Genomic DNA, 25262 nt, shown 5'->3' on the forward strand with positions numbered 1-25262 from the left:
TTTTTCACAGTTTCCTTTATTCACGATCTGATTAAATGAAAACAGTAAGCAATGTTACAATGACCTTTCTAATGGTAAAGGACTGGGTTAAAGCAGAGAAACTGCTTCCTGTATTCAAGCCAGCTCAACTTTGAAGCATAATGCATCTACCTTGACAAGAAAAATAAACTCATAGACATCACACTGAGATGAACTTACTTGAGTATTAAAAGTAGCACTGTCCACAGCCCTAGTGGTTGTTGACTTGATATAGGGGAAAGGGGAGAGGAAACAGTAATGTCTCTCCATAAACTATAGCCTGCACACTATCGCTTGATATAGCCCTTTTTCTCCTGGAAAGGTAACAGAGTTGAACATATTTGTTCATGTTGTCCAGAATCCATAAGCTAACTATTGAGGATGTAACACCAGGTGATGAGGCTGACTATTCCTTCATCCCCAAGGGATTTGCTTACAACCTTTCTGCCAAGCTTCAGTTTTTGGGTGAGTTATCTTAGAATATATAATGGGAATTTCATAGGGGTAAAAAGATGGAACTAACCATGGTTACACCAGGAAAGGGTATGGAGAATCCCTTTCCTGATACCGGAAGATAGGCACATTACATTGCTTTGTCTGATATTTTGTGTTGTTATTATTATGTTATTTTACAAAGTCTGTCTCCCAGTTCATTGCATTCATCTGTTGATTTTGATCCATTATGTGATTCATTTATATCCATTATATATATTTAATGACTGATCAATTTTAAAATTACTTTTTGGGTGCAGATGAAACACAAATTCTCAGTTTTCCTATCTATTTCTCCCCCACACCTTTTTTTTTTCCCCAGAGGTCAAGATTGATTTTGTACCAAGAGAAGGTAAGAACAACAGTTGTTATTTTATATGCAGATAAACATGTTTACAATAGCAAAGGATACAGAATATTTTCATTTTTAATGTAATGCATGAGTAATCACTTCTTTTCATACCAAACACTCAAAACATATTTAAAACTTATTTTCTTTGCCTTTGCTGTAGAACCTCCCAAAATCCACCTTGACTGTCTGGGCCAGTCCCCTGACACTATTGTTGTGGTGGCTGGGAACAAATTGAGATTGGATGTTCCCATATCAGGAGATCCAACACCTACTGTCATCTGGCAGAAAGTAAACAAGGTAATGTGTAGTCTGACACAATAGCTGAGGCAAGGAAGTCACAACAGGGAATTTATTTTCTTTCTCAAATCTGACTTAGATTTACAGTTCTTATCTACCAGTATTTTCATTGTCCTTTTAAAAATAGTTTTAAAACTTAATTAAAAAAAAATTAAAAAGCTGCAATGCAGCTGTTAAATCTTTGAGATTTAATTGTTTCTGCAGGAGTCATCTTGAACTATTCTTTTTCTGAATTGTTCCCTTTTTTGTCCATTCCAAAAGTAGGGACTGAATAGTAGATACACATACATGCGGACAAAAGGATACCATACAGGTTTATTCTATTTCTACCTCACAGAAAAAAAAAGGAAAAAAAAAAGATAATTTCCTGAGAGGATGGACATATTCTGGAGATGGCAGTTTCTTTCTTTTCTTTTCCAAGGGCTTTTCTACAGTTTGTGAAGAAACTATATTCTTAACAAATCACTGGGGCTGAAGGGCAAAACTCTATTTAGTATACTGAAAATTTAGAGTTTGAGAATTTAGAGGACACTTACTATTTGCCTTATCAGAGTAATTGCAAAACATCAAAGAAAAGAATTAGCAGCTAGGCATGAAATGCTAGGAGAGCTCCCTTTCTGGCTATCTCAAAGCACCCCCACCCCTCATCAACTGTGTGCTCTTGAGCTTTAACTAGCACAAAACACAGGAATACCTTGCATAAGATTCTACAGCATCATTACACTTTCCATAGGTAGCATGAAAAAATGAACAGATACAGACAAAATAAGATGGCCAATTATATTTATTTCCCCAACTTCATTTCCTCATGATTCTGGAGCATTCTTTGTTCAGGTGAGCATATCTAGTAACATTTAAGACTTCCTTTTGCAATGCAGAATTGGTATGGAAACAAACAGAAAACACTTGCCTGTCTGTCAAAAAACACTTTTCTGACTGTTGTGCAAAAGTCTCTCTGAAAAATGAGGATTGATTTTCAGACAAATCTTACACCTTATTATTCTAAGACATGAGATCTGAAAGATAAGGGAAAGAAACCAGGCTTGATTTGAAGGAACGATAAGATATACTATTGAAATACTTTTTTTGATGTGTGTTACAGATCTGACTGTATTTCTGAGCATTAAAACTTCTTCGTAGACTTAATTCCATTATTAATGAAAGAAATAATCTTTGTTTCTGTAGTTGCACAAGGTCAGTAATTCTATTACCACAGGACACAGAGAGATTCACAGCTAGTTACAATTCTGCAGGGAAGTCAGGCATCTTTGTTTATGAAGCTATAAATTTGGTTTTGCTGATTTATGCTTCCTTTAGTTCACTGCAGTCTGATAACTCTATTTCCATTTCTGCTTTTTGCCTTCATATCGGTTGATTTCCTTCCCAGCTCTGCTTGCTCTCATTAGCTCTTCACTTCTGGCACACCTCTGTATGCAACCCCCACAACATACCTATGGATTTTTCTCCTCTGTCTTGCAAAAACAACTTTACTGCTCTGCTCGGTAAGATTTAGCTGACTTTCTGTGGTTTCTCTGCTTATATAGAAAAGCGACCTTGTCCTAAGCCATGATGATTCCATGATTTCCTCAGAAAACAGCAGTGATTTAAATACTGATAGTAAGGTAAGCTCCTTATTATTTATGCAGACACACAAGTATGCTTAGATTTTTCCAGTTAAATGGTCCTATTCAGAAGAAAGTAAAATTAAAGTTGGTAGATATTAAAACTGATCAAGCAAATATCACATCAAGTCCAACATCAAGCCTCACGATGGCTATTATCAAGCACATTAACTAGGCACAAGAAATCTGGTGAGTAATTTTAGAGTAAGATACTCATTGAGGAAGTCTTGTTCTAATCGCTGTCCTTTGGTGGCTGTATTACAAAGATTCAAAAAAAAATTTTTTTTTAAGTATTTGTGAATGTCCAGCCATATATATCTTGGACAAAATCGTAGAGGACACAGGGAAAGATGACAACAGGTCAAGAGAGTGGGTTATGTATGTAGGAAATGATGAATGATTTTCCAACAAGCTCCTTTTATCATACATATTTTTTTACTTCAGCAGAGTCAAACGTAGTTTACAGTTTATTATGCAGCAATACACAGGCATGTTTATCAGGGTTAGGATACATACGTTTTGAGTGGTTCCTGTTCCAAGTCTAAAAATACAAGGGCAGATAAAGAAGAAAGGAGGGCTTTATAAACACACAGCAAAGTATTGGTGATTATGTTGAGACCTCTTAGCTCAAAGGGGAGTAGAAAAAACAAGAACCTATTTAACAGTCTTGAGTGACAGAAATCACACTGCTGCCATTAACAGTTACAAAGAAATATGGTTAATTGTATTGATAAATTGTTCAAATCAGTGTTAGCTGATGCCAAACGTAGATACTGTTGATCAAGAACATTTGCTCAACCATTTGAAACTGAATTTGCAAAACTTCTTGCATTTACCTACCAGCCAATTGTTATCCATGAAACTCTATGCTGATACTAGCAATCATCCCATGCAGCAATTGATGGAAGTACTCAGTAACTTCTTTGAAATGTAACTGAGAATGTGTAATTATGAATGAACTTAAGGACCTGCAGACTTTCAAAGCCAATTTTCCCAAAAGTCATTTACTTTATCTGAGCCTTGTAGTTAATATATTGTCTTTTACAAGTAAATAGAACCTGAACTACTGTATTTATAGCTTTTGAATAATTTCAATAATATTCAATGCTATGAAGTTTTCCACTAGGTACATGCAGGTTCATCAGGCTGTCCCTGGCACAGCTTAAAATGACTTTATCTGCTACTTTCACTGCCCACAGCTTCTGTTTGAATCTGAAGGCAGAGTTCGTGTGGAGATGCATGAAGACCACTGTGTCTTCATCATTGAAGGAGCAGAAAAGGAGGACGAGGGTGTATACAGAGTTATAGTTAAGAATCCAGTGGGAGAAGATAAGGCTGATATCACAGTCAAAGTTATTGGTAAGTGAAGGAAGGAAATAGGCCATGAAAATCTCTCAAGTTCAGTGGAATTCACCCTTCTCTAAAATTGAAGCAAGGTGCCTGCTGTGTGAAAAGGAAAGAGAACAACTCCCAGTATAAATCCACATGCTTTCTTTTTATATTTTTCCAGTTTCAGGTGATCCTATCATTTATATACGATATTCCCTTCTGAAGAGTATTCTTCATGCTAGTTCGAGATGAGAAATAACTTCTTGACATTTTGTTGTTGTGCTTTATTTTTAAACAAAGATGACTTCATTTATAAGTAGCAAATGGTTAATAGAATAAAGAGTTATATAATGTCTCTGACCCAAGATAAATGTATTCTAACTGTGAGTCACAGAGGAGCTGGGGGGGAATGTGATTCTGAGTCAATAATTTTTATGAAATTTTTCATAGGATTTAACATCTTTATATCCTGTCACATATACAACAAAAGGTTAGGTTATGAACAAACTTAGAAATGATAAAAGAAAATCCTTTTCACCTACAGTATTGTAATTTGGAATTCACTGCTTTTTGAACTCATTAAGATGAATACTAAGTCTGTTTTCATCTTTTATAAATCTTAAGTCAGGATATATTTATTACAAATATCTCCATAAGTAACAAAATATGTGAGACATGTAGCCATTATAATATATATAAAGTTTGTTCTAGGCAAAGTAGGAAACCCTGGAGTGAGCCTCTTGTTACAGATTTGAGGACAAATTACTAACAAGTGTGAATTGTTACTTCTCATTTGGCTGGAGAACTGGTGGAGCTGTTTCCTAACATACTCAACAGTTCTGTCCCAATTAGGTAAAAGATCTTGTATAATGAGCATGATGTCAAATTTTATTTCTCATTAGATAAAATTCAGATAGGAGCCATTTGTTGTCTGCAAAAGATCTCTCCATATACCAAAGAAGGAAATACCAGTGTTGTCTCTCACTAATGTGGGTTCTGGGGTTTGGGGGTTTTTTTGGTTTGTAGCATAAATACATGTCAGTCATGAATGACTGGATGCTGATTATCCCTATTACTATACAGCTGATTATCTTACATTTTACAAAGAGGTGGCTGTTTCTGGGAAGAAGAAGAGATCTGAATAATCAAATACTATTTAAAGGAAAACCAACCTAATTTGGAAGCATCAAAGAGCAGCATTCACTCTGGACTAAGTAATGAATTTTATATTATATCTACTGTTTCAATCTGACAAATCTGCATCATCACTTTAGAAGCACCATGGTGATGAAAAAATCATATGTCTTTAATACTGCTGACTAGGAAATTCCTCAGGATGTCTGATTTCTTTTTAAAGAAACCATTTAGATATTCAATATGGAAAAATGTTAAATAAAAAATGTTTCATTGCATTCATTCTCACATATTCTTCAGATGTTCCTGACCCTCCAGAAGCCCCCAAGATCAGCAATATTGGAGAAGATTACTGTACTGTGCAGTGGCAACCCCCTAAATATGATGGTGGGCAACCAGTACTTGGTAAGTACTAAAATACAAACTCCCCAGCAGTCTCACTTTTATTTTTTGCTGCTCCTTTAAAATGATTCAAAATGACTTTATAAGTTTATTCACTCTAGGAAGGGTGACCTTCAGAAACTAACTGCTCGAGGATATCAATCCTTCAAAACTGTTTAGATTCTTGCCCTTCAATTTTAGGGAGAGAGTGCCCTCTACCTGTGCCATTGAAATCAGAGAAATATTTCAGTGAGTAAGTTAATTCTCGCCTTAGATAAAAGTACCAAAATAAATAGGAAGTATCAAAGCAGGAGATGATGCCAAAGTAACTAAAGTTAGGTATTCCCTTTCAAGACTGAAATTTGAGATCAGTGTACAGGCCTTTGAACTTGCTTAGGAATACTGAAACAGAGAAATAGCCACTTTAGTCATCAATTCCAGTCCTCCACAATCTCGAGCAGTCATGCAATGCATGTTTCCTTTAGAAGACTACTTCATAATTCTACTTCATCCCAAACCAACCACATACCATAGGTCACAAAACACTTCTCAATCTCTGTAATGACCTTAAAATCTGTAGTAGAGGCCAAAATTATCATCTGTTACAGAAAATGAGCAGAGAAGATCAAGAATATCACCAATACCATGCAAAATGTCTACTGAGCATGATATTTGTTAAATAAAACTCCCTGTGATCCCAGGAAGGAAAAAAAAAAAGGCAGGGTCTTGGCCAATTTCAGGAAAAAAATCCTCTAGACTCCAAATCCAGCAATTTGTTTAATAAAGACCATTGGAGTTTGAGTTTCCTTTTTAAATACACTGAAACCTATACAGAGTCCCATATGGATGCCAGGGCTAGAAATGCTCTAAAATTCTTCTAATTTCCTGCATAGTACCTAGAAGAGAACAGTTGGTATTTGCTTTTGGATATTTGGACTTCATTTACTTCCTCAAGAATGGAGTAACCTTATTTAATTCAATAGAAGTTATCTGTGCAGGAATAAACAGGATACTACTGGGCCACTCCTTTGTGGTTTCATCTGTTCTGAGAGGAAGCAAGCAAGAAATTAACAACTTAAACTATTACGTTCTAAGCTAAATATCAAAAGCTGTTGGTTACCACAGCCAAAACTTCCCAGTGTACTTTGACTAGGCAAAGCTCATGATTTGGTTGTGTTTAGTTGTTAGGGCATATATGTTTTGGAAAGCATGCTCGCATTTGGAAAACACACACAGTTTGGAAAATATCAAAGGCATGATTTTGTTAATGTCAATAGAAGAAAATAGAATAAATTAATAGAATAAAATAGCATGAAATATCTGAACAAAAGCCAAGATGTTGTACTATCCATTCAAACAAAGCTATAAAAGCATGCTAAAAAGGTAGGGAAAAAAAAGACAACTGCAAGTCAGGAGGAACTTTCTGCATTAAAAGCGACGATACAACCCATCAGCTCAAAGGAACTTTTGTCACTCACTTCCCAAAACATTCTTTAGACACCCATGCTCTTCTTGAAATTCAGTATCGACAGGGAAGGTTGATGCAGGATATGTCTACCTATAGCATGTCAGCAACTCTGCCTATTGTTCTCCATCTCCCTTTAGACCCTGTAAGTGCAAACCATACTGCTCAGGTATACCAAAGGGATACCTGCAAGTTTGACAGAAACAACCTTTGTCAAAAGCAGGGATTAAATCACTGACCTACAGAGCTCAAGTCACAAGCCTTAACAATTTGTTTGCTATAGACCTATACTACCTTAGCAAATCACTGCCACAGATTTACATCCTCTGTGGACTAGGTGTAGAGATAAGTGTATCATACATATAAATATACTGCATAATGATTTACACATACCAGGCACTTCCTGATGACTCTGATGTTTCAAAACAAATCTGTTTAAAAGAAGTCTATGAGCATCACATGCAAGCATATCATCAGTAGCAGGTCACTGGAAAATAATTTAATACAAACTTTTCCAATGTGTTGCACAACTATCCTCCATATCTATCAAGAATCACAGACATGTTCCCAGTCTGGGGAGAAGAGCAGTTTATGTTGAAAGCTGATAACCCACTCTGGCTTCATCATTCTGAAAAATAACACAGTGCTGTGGAAAAGGCTACGCATGATGAGGGAGTAGGGGGACTACTACATAGTGTTGGGGGGCAATAGTACTATGTACCTGGACCTGGACTCTAGGCATGCAGACTACATGAAGCTATACTACAGATACGTTGTGCCTTGAATCCCGCTAGCCTGGGTCTCTGTAATCATGCAGGTTCGCTTTCCTTCCCAAGGAAACCAGAGGAAGGAAAATGGTGCATGTCCGGGACTCACTCTGCTACAGGCCTAAAGAACAGCAGGGGTCTGGGCACAGTTCTGGGGAGCACTCTACGATTCCAGCACTTAGGCATGGACAGAGATATCTAGCATAAGTTCTGTGATAACTCATTTTAAAAAAATGAAGGGAAGTGTCAAACTGTTCTTCCTGCTAATTTTTTGCACTGGGATTGATTATATTAGTCAATAATAAGAATAGTGAATTGCAGCTGAATGTAAGAAAGAATTTTTTTTTAACTCTATGTCTTATCTTACACAATTTAAGGCAATTTCTCCTTCACTAAAAGGGCCTTCTGATGAGCTGCTGGGTGTCATTCATTTCTCTGCCACTAGGAGTGAATGACAGCACTTAGGCCAGAAAAGATTTATGATTTATATCAGTTCTACTAGTATCTCTATTTTGCATGCATCTAAATAGAGTAATACTATAGTATAACATGCAAAATATACTTAAAGCCTAATAACAGACACAGAAAGACTATTCCAAATGGGTTCCACTGTGAAAAGCATAATTGTTCATGCAAGAATGTCACATAGCAAGAAAGCAATACAAGAGGAAACTGGAGGAAAATACCAAAGCTTCACACAATTCAGTTACGTGCAATAATTCTGGATCACATTTGGCTCTTTCAAGCCATGGAAGAAAGGTGATTTTCTCTTCTCCTGTGTGTGAAATAATAACATTGCAATTCCTTTACACCATAAGAGATATCCTTTCCAGGCTATATTTTAGAGAGGAAGAAGAAGAAGAGCTTTCGATGGATGAGACTGAACTTTGACCTTTTAAAAGAGCTATCCTATGAAGCCAAGCGAATGATTGAAGGAGTAGTTTATGAGATGAGGATTTATGCTGTGAATTCTATTGGCATGTCCCGGCCAAGCTCTGCCTCACAACCCTTCATGCCAATTGGTGAGTTTTACCACATTGTGTATTATTGCTAGGACAAAACAAAGACAGGACAATTTTCACTTCCTCACTTCAACTGTCCTTATACTCAAAACGAATATGTAAAAAAAAGACGCTGCTGGCCATCTCTATATTCTGTATTAATCGAGCTTTTCATTTGTCATCTTCCTCTTTTCCATCTCTCATTCCCCTTCCTGAGAAGCACAGAGGTTCCAGTTTCATGAAATTGCTGATGAATTTCTAGTTGTTATAATTAGAAGTGTGAGAGTCAAGCTGGGTCTGGAAAGGAGGGGAACTAATTGACAGAAATTTCCCTGTCCCTCTCAGCTTCCCCCATTCCCTAATGGGTGCAAATATCACAGTATCCCACCCAGTACTCCCTTAATCCTGGCCCCCTCCACAGCTAAAAGGATAGCTGATTAAGAAAATATTTGAGGAATGATTTTCTATAAATAATCCTTCCCATCTCAGCAGTCAGTGTCTCCCGCAGTTCATGAGCTGGGAGCAAACCAAAAGAGTCCTCAGGAAGCCTGCCTGCCTGCTAAGAGCTTTAAAAAGAAGAGCCACAAAAATACAAATAGCTGGAGATTAAAATGACTAGAGTTGCCAAATCTACAAATATCAGCGAAGGGGGACAGCCTGCTGAAGGAGATAATGTAAAAGCAGATGATGCAGTGAATGGGTCAGAAGGAAAGGATAAACTGTAAGAAGGGTCTGCTAATTCTGGACTTCAAACACCCAACAGCTGGTCTGCAACAAAAGAGGGCAAACTGGAACCATCCAGAAGAGCTACTGAACCAAAAGGTCCAAAGTTTTCATGGGATAGGCAGAGAATTACTTGATTAAGGATTAAGTTCACACTATTGCTTCAGAGAAGAGGTTTGGGGTTTTGAAGGTGTACTGTGTGGTTGTGTATGCACACAACTGCCTTTGCCTCCTGTATGTGGTTCACAGTCCTTGCTCCAATTTCAATATGAAAAATTTTGACAGAGCTACAAAAAGAAAACTGGGTGATATGCTTTTTGTAATAATTTCAGGAACTAAGATCAATCTCCATGAGTGGCACAGTTTATAAAACTGTATATTTAATTTACTTTATATATGAAATATTTCTAACATGTAAAATCTGTTAAGTATATTCAAAAATGTTCAGTTTAGGATATGTATTTATACACATACAGTATGTCAAATATATATTTCTTTAACATCATTGTTTTGTACCATGTATACTAAATGTTATGTTCCAGTCATTCCAAATGTTACTTTGAACGAGTTATCTTTCTGTTTGCTTTTTGGAATCAATGATTTGACAGTAGCATTTATGTGTATTCAGGCTTTGGGATTCTCCAGTAAGGGCTTTTCTCGTTTATTTTTTAATTAGCAAGCAGGTCATGTGTAAGAAGACAGAATTTAGCTGGTGGTCCTTCTGAACTATGGAATTAAAAAGAGCAAGGAGACTGCTGTTCTCAGAAGATATGAAATAGCTATATGCAACAAAAAGTGAAATTCTTTAGCTCCAAAATATTTTTCTCAGATACGTCTCTATTAGAAATGCACAAAATGGATCTAATGTTTTTGTAAATATGTAGTCATAACTTTTGGTCATTTTCACCATTATTAGAGGAAAACAAGGTATATCAAATATAGCCACTGATGAATTTGGTCCCCGACTATGTCAGTTTTGTCACCCCAATTACATTCAGGCTGTAGGGACAGCATACAAATTGTATGCATTTTTATTTTGAAACTTTTCTGCTAACTTCTGCTGATAATTTGACTCACTTGTCCATAACTCTTCCTTTTTCACCAGCTTTTATTCATAAGGGAGTATATGTGAAGAGCAACTGCTATCTAGACCTCTTGTTCCTTCCCTATTATAGGAATCTTGTGTTGCACTTCTATTAAATGAAGTATTAGGTGTTACAATTTATGACTGTGCTTCAATTAAATTTATTTTATTAAAGCAGATAGTGCTATGTAATTCAGATACTAATCACTACTTCTAGTCTTCGAATTCTCATGGTTATATTGCTATATCTCAGAAATTACTTCTATGTATTTCTTTATAGCTCCTCCAAGTGAACCAACCCACTTTACAGTGGAAGATGTTTCTGACAGCACTGTTGCTTTGAAGTGGAGACCCCCTGAACGGATTGGAGCAGGGGGATTAGATGGCTATATTGTGGAATACTGCAAAGATGGATGTAAGTAAGCACTAGCATTAGGTAGTAGCAACTGAACGTTATTAAAATACTACAATTGCAATAGTTTCACTGCAGTATCACAAGAAATAACCATATCCAGTATCATTAAAGTTTAATTCTAAGCTACCAGACCTACCACGACATGACTGTAACACCATGGCAGTCACATCAACCCTAATATCTTCACAATCATCATCTTAAACTTTGATACAGAAAAGTACAAAAATACCCATGTAGTTCTATAGTCACTATTACCATACTTTTATAGCGTTCATAAATTGCATATTCCCTAAAATCAATACAATAACATGACTGTAACATCATTAGTCAAACACTGCAGTTATTTTCAAGTAACTGTCACCTAGTCCCATTTAATACTTGTAGTCTGATAACAGAAAGTATAATTGCATCGTATCTACAACATTCAATTTACTGTGATGTTACCACATAACTTTATCTTTTAAATCATAACTTTAATCACTTTAATTATGGTATTTTCTCTGTCACTAAGCAAAATTGCCATATAACCTAAACTAAAGTTTTCTACAGGATATAATTTATCCAGAAATAATTTTTAGTCCTTAATGAGATGTCATGATGGAATTATTAGAATCCCTATGACCTCATCCTAGAAGAATGATTTTACAATAGCACTTCTGTGTTGTTGTAATAACTAAGGAATCCCCAGGAATTCTGTTCTATAGTGTCAGAATGAAAAAGTGATAATAAATTTCAACAGTTATGTGCTCTGTTATGTTCTCAGTACATGTGTCTCCCACCATTCCATTTGGACACCCACAAGAGATACATTTATTCCATGAAGAAATGAAATTAAGGCTTCACTTGCTTGCTAACGATGCCTTCAAAATACTCCCTTCCCCTTCTTGCTAATGAAAACAAATGTAGAGAAACTCCACAGCGCTAAGCTCCCTGAAGACATAAGACAGAATGACAAAGAAACTACCCTTACCCTAAGCCATTTTGAATAAAGCAAAGTTTACATATTCCTGAACTCCATGTGTAAACACACTTTCTGGAACAAGAATTCTTTTTCCAGCTTAGTTTATTTTATTCTAAGTGTAGTATTGCATGTTAAATTCATTTTACTGTAATATGAATGTACTTTCAATAGTAGACAAGGCATGAGTTTGGAAGGTTAATAAATTATTATACTATGCTTACCCTGTACGTACTTGCAGCTACAGAATGGATTCCAGCTCTTCCTGGCCTAACTGAGCGTACAACTGCACTGATTAAAGACCTGGTCACAGGCGACAAACTTCATTTTCGTGTAAAGGCTATAAACCTGGCTGGTGAGAGCGGAGCAGCAATAATCAAAGACCCTGTTACTGTTCAAGAGATTCTGCGTGAGTACCTAGAGTGAGTAAATCTCACTCATCTTTCTCCATCGGTCAAAATCCTAATCATATACACAAAGCAGAAAAAATTCTGGGGCTGACAAGCCTACACCTTCTTCTAAGTATAACATACAAACAGTTCTTTCAGTTTGATTGTGAGCAAAAAATCTTCTGATGCTGAGAACATTATTATACTGTCCAGGTCTTATATTTCTAAAGTGTAGCTTTTAAAATAAAATCTTACTTCTTACTTTCAAAAATATGCACATTTCACCTCCTGAAATAGTGCTCTCAGCATTTAAGAGACACAATTTTTCAGATTTACTTTTCTGTTGGAAGAGCTGTTATAATAATGCAAAATGATCACATTGCATGGGACAAGAGATGAGGTACTCTTCAAATAAAAGCAGTTATTTGTATTTGATATTGTCCTAGGTTATTAATTAACACCCTATGTATAACCCAACAGCAGCAGATAATAATTAATTTGCCTGGAGTCCAAAAGATATCAAGAGCTGCTAATAGTGAATTCATCAACCTTGATGCACATGAAGTGTCTGCCGGAGTCTCACTAACAGTAAGAGGACCCAGCATAAATAAAACAAAACTGTAATGCATTTCAAAACCAAGTGGGCATAAAGACAGACACTCCAACTGTAGTTTAAGAAATTATTTTTATAAAAGCCTGAGGAAAGAATAAGGGACCCAGAGAGAACACAGAAAACCTCCCAATGAGGTGGAGGAAAGCAGAGACTGGAAGACAGAGCATAGCGCTAAGAGCTGCTATGAGAGAGAGTGCTAAAATCTGCTTTTGCTAGTGAAAAGTGAGCTGATACTCTGATATTCCACTCCTCCCACCCCAATGAAAGATCTATAATTGAATGACTGCAGAGAGGAAAAGAAAATCCATTGATTGTACTGCTCCCTGAACAAGTCCGTAGACATCTCCAAATCGCAATTTATGAGGAGCTGTAGTATTAATATAGCAATGGATTAATCATAATCCATAACCACTCTTTTACTCTTTTACCCTTTATCCTGTCCCCTCTACTGCCTGCAAAGAAATGAAGCCCACACAGAAGACTCACATTCAGTGGAATCTTGCATTTTGGATGCAATAAAATTTCACAAGTCCTGCTGTCAATGGAACCTGCACAGTTGCAAAGATATAACTGAGATTTGCTACTTAATTTGTATCCAGTAGCCACTTGAATACACTTAGAGAACTATCTGTTCCCCTAACTGCGTAAACAGTCTTTGCTCAATTATCTTACGCTTCCAAGAGTTCAAACCTCTCCTCTTTGGTTTTTCGTCTTATTTCTCCTATAAGTAATATTTCAAATAACAAAAAGCTTTGTGTTTAACATACTAATCCTTAACTGCAGAGCGTCCCAAAATCTGGCTGCCACGCCATCTCAGACAGACTCTGGTGAAGAAAGTGGGTGAGACAATCAATATTGTGATCCCTTTTCAGGTATGTATTGGTTTCTATTTTGTTATGGATATTTATCATTGCTTATCTAAAATAAAATGTTTCCCTTACGCAAGCTCCAATTGCTTCACTGCTTAAGCAGTACTTAAATAAAATACAGTTGATGATATAGAATTTTATCTCCTTCTGGTTTTTTTGGGGTTTTTTTGACAAGTCATATTCTTGTAATAATTCTTACCGTTTGTATTGGTATAAAGACAATTAGCCACAAGACCAAGCCTTCAGCCTTGGCACTGTGTTCATATTGTAATACCTGTGCCATCCCAGGGGAAACATCAACAAGGAATTGTGACTTTCACAGTTACAGTTTCTTCCATGATCCCTCCTTCTGGGGAAGAAGAAAAAGTAACTGTGAAAGGAGAAAGTAACTGTACTCTAGAGCCCTTTTTGCTTATTAACCATAGAATGCATCTTAAAAAGAGAAATTCACAAAAACATAAGAATTCAACTAACTACTCTTCTGGAGCCAAAGTACATGATGTTACTAGGGCACTCATTAGCCAAAAGTGCTTATGTGCATTTCTGTAAGATGGACTATGAAAACTAGAGTTTGTATATAAACAGACTATCAAAATTGGCCTTGTACAGAACCTGTGGATATAAAAAGAATAGGCTGGGTATAACTATGCATGAGTTTAAGGTGTAAAAAAGTGCACTATGGCAAGATTTTTCAAGAGAACATGCATGTAACTACAACCGCATTTATGGCACGCAAAAAATTGCTAATATATACACACAAAATGGCTGAATACAAAACTTAAGTTACCCTGTCTTTGCATTTTATACAATTATATATACAGCTAACCATACAAGCAATTATAATGACTACTTTAAAACACCACATGCATTTTTTCAGATACAGTGCAAGAATGAGTGTATGAAAGGAAAAAGGTCTTCTGAGTGAGACACAGGAATGGAAATTAGGAGCTGCAGATTCTGGTTCTGATAGAGATATCCTATGTAATCATAGATAAATCATTTCATCTGTTCCTCGTTTATAACTTGAAGAAACTAAAATTTCTCTGCTATCCACAGTTGATGTTTATGAAAATGCGATCAATGTTATTAGTAAAGAGTTTTGAAATTCTCATGTGAAAGATGCTGGAGGTATGCAAAACATTTTTCAGCATGGGAGACATACGGGTATATGTTACCTTTTTTTTTTTGTTTGGGCAGTATCAGTACAAAAAAAATCAATATAAGAGCAAAACCTATATAAAAAAGATATACATGTCTTCTACCTTGTGGTTACCAGGTTACATGAACAGTTGTTTTTGCACAGAGATATATCTAATCAGTAAGCAGTTGCAAACCAGTACATGGAGTAACTGCCATGAATTCTATGCTTGCATTACGTTAACATAATCACATGCTTATTTTTTTCTTTCATGTTTCTTATCTCCAAATGGCCCCTTCACTGAGGTCTAATCATATGCAAAATTGAACATTCTACATATGATATTTCTGAGTTAGTGTAAGCGTTTAAAAACATTTTAACATTAAATAAACTGATATTTTTGCTACTTTGATGTCTGAAGAAAATTCGCACAGATACTGACAAGCTGTTCCATAAATAGAGGAACTGATAAAGTTGGGGGGTTACTATATCACCATCTTCCCAGCACAATAACCCACCTCTTTTGATGAGGACAGCCTCATTGTAATATTCCACAAGAACCGCCAGTCCTCAGTTCCCTGGGCCAGAGAAAGTACACAGGGCAACTAATCCAGAGCTTCACCTGCTCTGTCTGATCAGCTGTTACCAAACAAAACGGGAGAAGATGAAGTCTTCCCTGACTTTTACTTAGTGGGGACGCTAACTGAGGTTTCTGTGTTCCACCCTGTCACAAATTTTCACAAAACTGTACTAAGCTAATCTTAGAGATTTCTAGTCCACTGTCAAATTTAGCTGAAACAAACCAAATGATTCAAAAGCTCAGCTGACTGACAAAGAAATCATGCAACTGCATAAACTCTGTCTCCTTAAAGGTTAAGTCTAAGAAAAAATGGTAAAAACTACATCAACAGCAAATTTTAGCCTGACACCAAAACCACAGGATTTTAATTCAAGAGATTTTTTTAAACTAGCAAAATAATTTTTTAACTAGAATTGAATTGCAGCTATAGCTGTAATTTTTAATACAATAAAAGCTACTTAGAGTACCCAATACTGAGCATTTTTTTAAAAAAGCAAAGCAAAAAGAACATGTCACTATTTATATTTTGAAAAAGCTTAAGTCAATGAGCATTTCTACTGAAGGAAAAGGCTTCTAAGTAGATGTACCTGCAATCTTCAAATTACAAAAGGATAGAGGAGAAAATACATAAATACTAGAATTACTATGAAGTCCTGAGCCACATAACACAAGCAGGAAGTAAAGAATATTATCTAATCAAAGTGTAAGTCAGTGTCTTCTACTATTTACAATTTCTGTGCAACCCTGTCAAAATCACTTGTCCTCTATGGTCTCTGCTTTGTCATGTAACACTGAAATTCTATTAAATACCTTCCCAAGCTATCCAAATCCTATTTGCAAATACATTCAAATCTTTAAATGAAAATGTACTGAAAAAAGCAAAGTAGAACATTATCGTTAGTCCATATCTTTTTCTCTTGAGTGCCTATAAGCACATGGGACATACTGAAAGGACGGGAATCAACACATTCTTACTTTAAAATTAACTACAGGGCACATGATTAAAGGGATTTTATGCACTACCAGTGGAATAGATTCACAGTATTACTGAGGTGTTCCTTGCCCATCATATATGCATGAATATAAAAATCTAAAAACGTCATTTAAATTTGTTCTTCCCCTATAGTAAAAGTGCCTGAGGTATCTCCAGTGTGCTGTTTACTCATTCTGTCACTCACTGTTTGCTCTGGGATTACCTATTACACATTACAGAAATCCAGTCCCCTGGGATATGTATTAGGAACATGCTTTCTGTATGTTTAAGCTTTTCACAGTATAAAAGTATATGAAAACCAACACCGCAAATGCTTGCAGTCTTCTCAAATAACGAGTTATAATGAAAATATCTGAACAACCACACTAAAACACCAGCAGTTGCAAAGCTTAAGACAATTCTTGTGAAGTATAGAAAAAAGAGACTTTATAATGCTATGATTTCTCCTACCAATTTTTACCAAGAAATTTAGGGCCAGACCTGCTATCCATTTTAAATTATTTCATCTTGCAAGCAGTCTGATAAACTAGCCAAATATCTAGCTGTAAATGCCTTGAAAAATTAGAAATGTAAACCAAAAATCTTTCTTCCATGTAGTTATAATGTTGTAAGTGGGTTGTTTTTATTTTGACAGCATTCTCCTAGCCACAATTAGCAAACAGAATCTTCATACCATTTTAAAATATAAAGTATGTGGAAAGTAAAGTAGAGTAAATGATTTTGTCAAGATTAATAATTTGTCATGGATTGGGGCAAACCCATTTTCTTTTACTTGTTCAAGAACTGCTGCTATAGCTTCCAACTGAAGGAGGGAAGCCACTCCTTCCTCCAGCTGTTTTTTTTTAAATGTTCCAGAAAATGAGACAAGGTGAAGGTACACTTGAACTGCACAAAATAACTTTGTAGCTAGTATTTCAGAGCTACTGGCCTGAGGTGGTTCTACTCCTTGCCAGGAAGCAGTAAGAAAATCAGTTACCAAACAGGGAAGATGGAAAATCCATGAAAATTTCTCATCCAAAGTTCATTATCAGCCTTGACATAATATCAGTTTTGATACAACAGTTGATGATTCAGAAGACAGAGAATGAGTGTCTATTACAGAACAGTATTTTTTAGGTGGTTTAGAAGCCCCTTAAGTATAATTGTGTCCACATCTCTGTCAGACTCTTATTTAATAAATTTTTCTAATACCACAGAAAATTTAAATGATGCCATACAGACTTTCAGAGCAAATAGCAGACAAACCTGAAATAAAATAGCAGCAAAACACAAAGGCTTATTTTTATTCCACCTACCCTTAGGCACCTAAGTGAAGATCTGAGTATCCCAACCTCCCTATGTATCCTAAGGAAAAAGATACAGACTTAACGAAGTATGTTCCAGACATGTGATGAATTGAAGAGCCTTTTGGAGGTGCTTTCTTTTACTGGTTACTAGAGATGGAGAGCAATATGTGTCCCAACTTCAGTGCCTCAGACTGCAGTTCCTAAGCTGATCTAACTGTTGGCTTGGATGGTCTCACCCATCTCACCCATTTTGCTTCTCACCCATTTGTGCTACTTCTGGCATTCATCTAACCTTGCACTGTGCTGTTTCATCATACTAATCTGACAGAAAGTTAAAAAACAACCAAGTGAATTATTTTCTGCTAGATTAACTATAAACGGGTTAATAAATACGATCTGGCCCACATCTGATTTCCTGGGATTCTTCTTTTGGACATGTACTGTGGAAGTGGTACTCAAAGTACTTCTGAATAACTAAATTATTATCTACCGCTTTTCCTGGAAATGACTGACTTTGATGGTGACATAAGCCACAGATATCTTACTGATTCCACAATGTCATCTTTCCTAGGTGTGGTGACTCTTTGTCTGTTTACGCTGACAGTCACCAAAACAATTTTTGCAATGCAGAAAAAATTATACAGTAAGTTTAACATCCTGAGACTTCAAGATATGACAAGAATTTTTTGTAAGACTTTGAAAATAGGAGAAGGGAACAAAAAATTAGTAAACTCTTCACATATTAAAGACTTCTGTTACACAAGAGTAATCACATAGATTCAGATCAACTATCCATCTAATGCAGATTCACAGATGACTGGGAAAGAGTACAAGAGCAGTGCAAATTCATTGTGATACTTGCTCTCAGCTTTTGGTTATCCATTTCTTTATCCTCTTTTAAAATTAATGACATTAATTTACTTAGTTTCCTTAATGAATCCCAAATAGCAGGTAATATCTGTTATTTTTTCAGCATCTGTTCTCAATATGATTTCAGTCTTCTCTCTAACTAAATGGTGTCCTCAGGGCATGGTGCCACCAAACTACACATATGAGAGCAGATACTTGTCTGCAAAGAAACAGAAACAGGAAAGCACCTAGAGAGTCTTCTATTGCAGCACCGTGTATTAAATTATGCTTCCTAAATTTATAGAACACACACAAAAAAAACCAAAAAACAGAAAAGTAAGAAAAGAAAATCCATTATAATCTAAAAAAACCCTTTTTTCTCCCCAGGGTAAACCTAGACCCAAAGTCACTTGGATGAAAGATGGTCAAACGCTAGACTCCAAAGATGTGGGAATTCGGAACAGCAACACAGACACAATCCTCTTTATCAGAAAGGCAGAGCTTCATCACTCAGGAGCATATGAAGTCACTCTTCAAATAGAAAACATGACTGATAAAGTTGTGATAACAATTCAAATCATAGGTAAGAACCTGACAACATAAGAATATCATACAAAACAAAACAACATCCATACTGGTTCTATCCAAAGATCCACCTACCCCAGAATCAATGACAATGCTAGAGAGGAGATGACTAGGATGAAGGTAAAAGAAGGGCTAGCATGTTTTGCTAGCTAGTGTATTTTCCCAACTTGAAAGGACCTGTGTCCTAGAGACATCCTGAAGGAGGGGGATTATCTGTGTTGTTGAATAGCTTTTGATGGATTTTTTCTTCCATGAATTTGTCCAGTCAATTTTTGAATCCGGATCCAGTTTCAGAATCCAAACATCCTTTTGTAAGGAATTTCACCATTTAAGTGTATATACAGCTGACCATTTGGTTTGTTTTGAGTCTCTCTCCTGATAATACTGCTTGATATCCATACAGTATTGTATCAGAAAGACCATGAACAATCATTTATTCACTTTTTCCATGCTACTTGTGATTTTATGCCTTCAGTCATACTCCCCTCAGTTAACTTTTTCAAGCTGTAGTCTCCTTGTTTGTTTAGTTTTTTCTCATTCCATATCTTTGACCACCTTTACCACCCCTCTTTCTATCACTTCTGCTTTGGTCATAGTGGTAGACATAATTTATTGATTAACTCAGAGGGGGAAAAATTTGAGGGGAACCATATTTTTCAGAGATTGGAGAGATGTGTGTTATCTAAGATCTATCCTTCCCTCAATTGCTAGCTAGAGATGCACTGGTTAGTACTGAGAAAGGAACATTCTACTGTTCTACAACGGAATTTTGAATCTATGTTCTTGCAGATTGCATTATCTCATAAAATCACAAAGATCAAGAATACAAATATCCATTTAGATAATTTATCCATCCCCACCTTTTGTAAAATTGTCCTTTACTGTACTGTGTCCTTTAGCACACCCTTTTTCTTTATTCGATCTATACCACCATGGATAGAGCTGTCATTTTTCTAGCCATCACAGAGAAATCTCACCAGTGGGCAAGGTAACAAACACTGAGGGAAAGGGAAAAAGAGTCAGTATAGAAGTCTAAATACTGCTTTAATCAAAAATATGTATTTTTCAGAACAATTTCACATACATATTAAAAGGTTGGGACAGAGAATCAATTAGTCCAAACGATTTTTCAGATAGAGAAGCAGATTCTCATACTCACTAATGGTGTTAATCTTGAAAGGATGATTTGGAAACATTTCCAGCACTCCATAGCCAAATTGAGATATATCTCTAAGGCAGCACAGGCATAATCAGAAGTATCAAGTGACACAGATTCAAACATCCCAACATGAACTCCCTGTTTCTGTGGAAAACTTGATCAGCCTTCGGTGCCATCAATATTGTTTTGGTCCCATTACTTGGAATGAAAACTAAGTGGAAAGGCTCCATAGCATAGCTGATGGATAGCTATGCTTGGTGGCAACACATATCTAGATTTTTGACCACCTTCTGAAAAAACAGAGTCCAACAGACAAGGCATACTTGTGCTAAAGTGCATGGATACAACACAGTTTTTATGAGCATCTTACAGAGAGGTTAGCAGATTTCCCTCTTCAAAATAATACAGAGGCTGTTGTCGTAAGATTCTCTCCCCCTTTTCTTTTAATAAGCCCATGATAGCAGCACGCTTATCAGCTTGTGAGTCAGATTTCTTCCAACAGTCCGGAAATTTCTTATTTCAAGAATGAGTTATATTCCACAACGAAGAAATCCTATTTCCAATTTAGTTTCAGTTCAGCACTGTTGTCTGAAATGTTTCATCCTATCTGCAAACCAAAGCTCTGAAGTAAAGGGACAAACTAAATGATATTGAAGTATCAATAGCATTGGCCAGACTACTGTCTCAGCACATCCTAAAACTTAACCAGAAATGGTCAAATTTTGTCTTAGGTACAAGCAATAATCATGGCCTTTCTACTAGTTTCAAGTTCCTGCAAACTCTATTTTTAAGAAAGCTTCATTTTGCAGGACAAAACCTCTTTCCTTGCTAATTTTAAAATATGCAAGACAATGATGTAGCATATGGATGTCAAAAAGGTATAAATAACCACAGTGAAGAGAGTATTTTAAAGTATTTTCTAAAGAAAATCGTAAACTATTTGCTGCTAATTAAATAAGTCTATGCCCCTATATATTATGACCAACTCTAAAACATGATTTGGTGAAATCTAAGGAGCTTAAGGCCTTTCGCCTGGCCTTCAGTGATGACTCAGAAAATGACATTCAGAGGCTGGGCAACATGCAGGACTTCCAGGTTTGTTTCTTCAAACAAGCTGTAGCCCTTTTCTTTTTTAAGGCTATCTGAAATGTATTTTCCAGCCAACAGTCACAAGTGAAATGTTCATACACTCCCAAATGGCTGGCCTTCCTTATCCAAAAGAAACGCACCACCAGTTGCCTATGTTGTTGCTGTTTATGTTACTCTCAGTGCACCTAAATGACTGAGAAATTGCACTGATTGAGTAAAACTACATGTAATAAATCTTAAAGAGTTAATCACACCCACCCAAATACCATAGTTCTTATTTGATTTAAAGGAAGAACTTGTCTGATCCTTACGTTAGTAATTCTACTATGTTACCTTTTTCTCAGTAAGCTTCAGTCCCGCTAAAAGAGTATTAAGAAGGGTATTTGAAAATTTCCCAACTTTCCTGTTTACAGTTTCAACTTCACATAAATGAAATGTATTGCTATGGAACAATTATAGATTGATATAAAGTTCTATTTTTTCCCTGCGTGGAAAGAAATGACAAAGATCACAGATATTGAACCACAAGGTAAGATATTTTTCATGTGTCCTTTGCAGACAAGCCTGGCCCACCTCAGAGTATAAAGCTTGTGGATGTGTGGGGATTTAATGCTGCCCTGGAGTGGAAACCTCCACAAGATGATGGCAATGCACAGATCTTGGGCTACACAGTCCAGAAAGCTGACAAAAAGGCAATGGTGAGAAATTGTACTGTGTCAGTGATTCTGTGTGCAGTTAAAACTACTCCCTGCTCTGGGAACAGAAAGACTTAAGGAAAAAAGTTAAATTCTTGACCATCAGTTATGGGCCCAAGGTGTCCTATGGTACATAGGAGACAGTTAAATATCTAAGAATAGGAGCTAAAAAGAACCAAAAGGCTGGGTGGAATTGGTTTTTTGGCATTATGATACTTTTGGCAAGTGCAGGGAGAAACTGAAGGGGAAGGGGGAGGTGTTAGACTTGAACTCAGCCGCTGGCCACCCTAGGATGTATACTGGGAAGATGAATACTGAGAGTGGTACGTATGTCAGTCAGACTGCAAAATATCCCTTTTGTGAAAGTCCCCATCAAGCAGCCATGTCCTGAGAATGCACCCTGGATCAGGTTCCCCAGATAGGAGTAGGGCTAAAACGCAAAGAGTTTTTCTTCGAAATGCAAATATTCGTACAACTGTCATGCTAGCCAGAGAATAAATGTAAGAAAATAGATTAGCTGATCTTTACTGGAAGCAAAATAATGTTCATTTTGCAAGTTACTGTTAAACACCTGTCTTTCCCTTGTAGCAAGAAGGGTCTCTACACCAAAACTAGCACCATGGCTGACCTTTCATAGCATGTTTCTAAACAGTACAGTCTTGTTACAGGAATGGTATACTGTTTTTGATCACTATCGTCGCACAAACTGTATAGTGTCAGACCTGATTATGGGAAATGAGTATTTTTTTCGAGTCTTCAGTGAAAATTTGTGTGGATTGAGTGAAACTGCTGCAACCACCAAAAATCCTGCCTATATTCAAAAAACAGGTAACATATATTCTTCAAAAAAAGGTCACAAAAGCCAATAAGTACTACAGGTATTACATTAGTAAAGGGAAAATATAGTATTGCTAGATGAACTAGTAGAGACATTTTCATTACTTAGTAACTAGCACTTATAAAGTATTTTTAGCATGAAGACACCTTATCTAGGCAGACCGCCTATACTAACAACTGTGTGTTTTCAAAAACTGTGAATCATACAGTCTTCCTAAACTGTATTATTTTCTTAAAATAATACAACTGGGTGGTTATACTTACATTCTGGGGTTAAAATTTTAAGATCTGTGGGGTCAAGGCTTCCTCTGCAGACATATGATTTTCATATTTAATATAAACTGAAATCTCATGATTCCCAGGACCTTTAACTAAAGCATTAAACACGAGATGTATTTTAAAGAAAGAGATTTGTTATATCACTAATGTCATAGCTTTCAGGCTTCCCTAAATCACACAGGCAAATTAAAATGACAAGTAGGTTGTACACAGCTGAGCAGAACTTAAAACACAGTTCTTACTGTCTTGTTTCTTTGAATTGCAGGCACTACTTATAAGCCACCTAGTTACAAAGAACACGACTTCTCTGAACCTCCTAAATTCACTTACCCTTTAGTAAACCGTTCTGTGATTGCAGGATACAACACCACACTCAGCTGTGCTGTACGAGGAATCCCTAAGGTACTCAAATACTGTTGCAACAAGCCAAGATGCTACCTTAGAATTCATGCCACTTCAGTGTCATTACAGTGTAACACAACTATATTAAGAAATAGTGCATCTCCCCCAATCATTCCCTACCTCAGCTATAGTTAATGCCTAACCATAATGCATGGTACATGTTTGTGTGGCTGTGCACAGACCCAGAACAGGGGAATGATCAACAGGAATATCTTTTCTTCTTTTTCCTGGGTTATTTTTCAGCTGTTTTCCCCGATCTCATTCCCCAAACAGCTACACTAAGTAGGTGGGGCAAGACAGGAAAGGAGACAGACGAAAGGACAGTCATTGCTTATGCTCACACTACCATTGAAAATGCGTACGTAAAAGCTGTTCCCTAAAGAAGGTAAAAAATTACACATCTTGTCACAATGTACGTTCGAATCTCTTCAGTCTTTCAGGAAAAGAGCAGCTAATGTAATATACTGTTCAGCTAACAATATAATACATAGGAACAACAATTTTTCTCTTACATCAATACAGTCTAAGTTATATAGCAAGCATATGACCTGCTATTATGTGTGAGGTTTGGCAGAGGGGGGGTCAAATCTCACAGGGATATTTTCTCACTCTAAATATATTTTTGAACTCTCTTCAGAGACTACAGAAAGACGTACTTTTGTAAGAGTCAGGAACAAGCAGCAAAAACTGTATCAGCTAGGAGCTAAATTTAGATTTCTCAAAAAAGGGAAATAGGCTCTTTGCAGTGAAGAAATTTACCATATTATGACATAATCTTGTCATAAATTTAAATTAGTACCATCCCAAAAATTGCAGTACCCCTTTTCCTTCCCCTTCTGGCTATTTATTTCCACTTTCTATCCCTTCTTCATGACAGCACAAGCCTTTGATAGCTAGACAGCAAAACATGTAGGGTAACTGGTCCAAGTTCAAATTAACTTAGGAAAAAAAGGTAGTCTTAATGCAATCATTTGCTGCAGTTCACTGGATGAAGAAGGAGCTCCAAACAAAACTCAAATATAAAAAGGAAGCATGCTCACATAAACAGCTGCAAAAGAACAACAGCAGGAACGGCATAGAAACACCAGCCAAGTGTGGGCAAAATCCATCTTCCAGAAGCTGCCTCAGCTTAAATTCATTGTGAAATGGTAGTATTAGTAATGATATTCCTTCCTGGTTAACTGACCTTTTTGTGCATCTCTACCTAAACACTGCATTCAGTTGCCATAGTTTTAAATAAGATTCTAAAAAACCCCCCAGAAAACTAACTTTGCATTTACAGCTGTTAAATACAATAATCGCACCTTTGAATGCCAGCAGGCCAGCTCTTCCTTCCATGTTAATCACAGAATCACAGAATCGCTGAGGTTGGAAGGGACCTCTGGAGATCATCTAGTCCAACCCCCCTGCTCAAGCAGGGTCACCTAGAGCACACTGCACAGGATTGCATCCAGGCACGT

The 25262-nt window shown here is 36.5% G+C and overlaps 1 protein-coding gene across 1 annotated transcript in view; it reads left to right on the plus strand.

Annotated features, from left to right (window-relative positions):
- The window catches only part of MYBPC3 (myosin binding protein C, cardiac), a 73758-nt gene that overhangs the window by 34438 nt on the left and 14058 nt on the right, over positions 1-25262 (plus strand). Inside the window, exons 19-32 of the mRNA XM_026082398.1 lie at positions 377-483; positions 833-862; positions 1023-1159; positions 2704-2781; positions 3981-4140; positions 5545-5649; positions 8691-8879; positions 10946-11080; positions 12280-12447; positions 13824-13912; positions 19144-19339; positions 22148-22287; positions 22953-23112; positions 23666-23802. Of these exons, the coding sequence (XP_025938183.1) occupies positions 377-483; positions 833-862; positions 1023-1159; positions 2704-2781; positions 3981-4140; positions 5545-5649; positions 8691-8879; positions 10946-11080; positions 12280-12447; positions 13824-13912; positions 19144-19339; positions 22148-22287; positions 22953-23112; positions 23666-23802 (1831 nt within the window). The remainder of the gene's footprint in view (positions 1-376; positions 484-832; positions 863-1022; positions 1160-2703; positions 2782-3980; positions 4141-5544; positions 5650-8690; positions 8880-10945; positions 11081-12279; positions 12448-13823; positions 13913-19143; positions 19340-22147; positions 22288-22952; positions 23113-23665; positions 23803-25262) is intronic.

This window comes from Apteryx rowi, unplaced genomic scaffold, assembly GCF_003343035.1.
Source record: "Apteryx rowi isolate R43461 unplaced genomic scaffold, aptRow1 scaffold_574, whole genome shotgun sequence".
In the NCBI taxonomy this organism is placed as follows: Eukaryota; Metazoa; Chordata; class Aves; order Apterygiformes; family Apterygidae; genus Apteryx; species Apteryx rowi.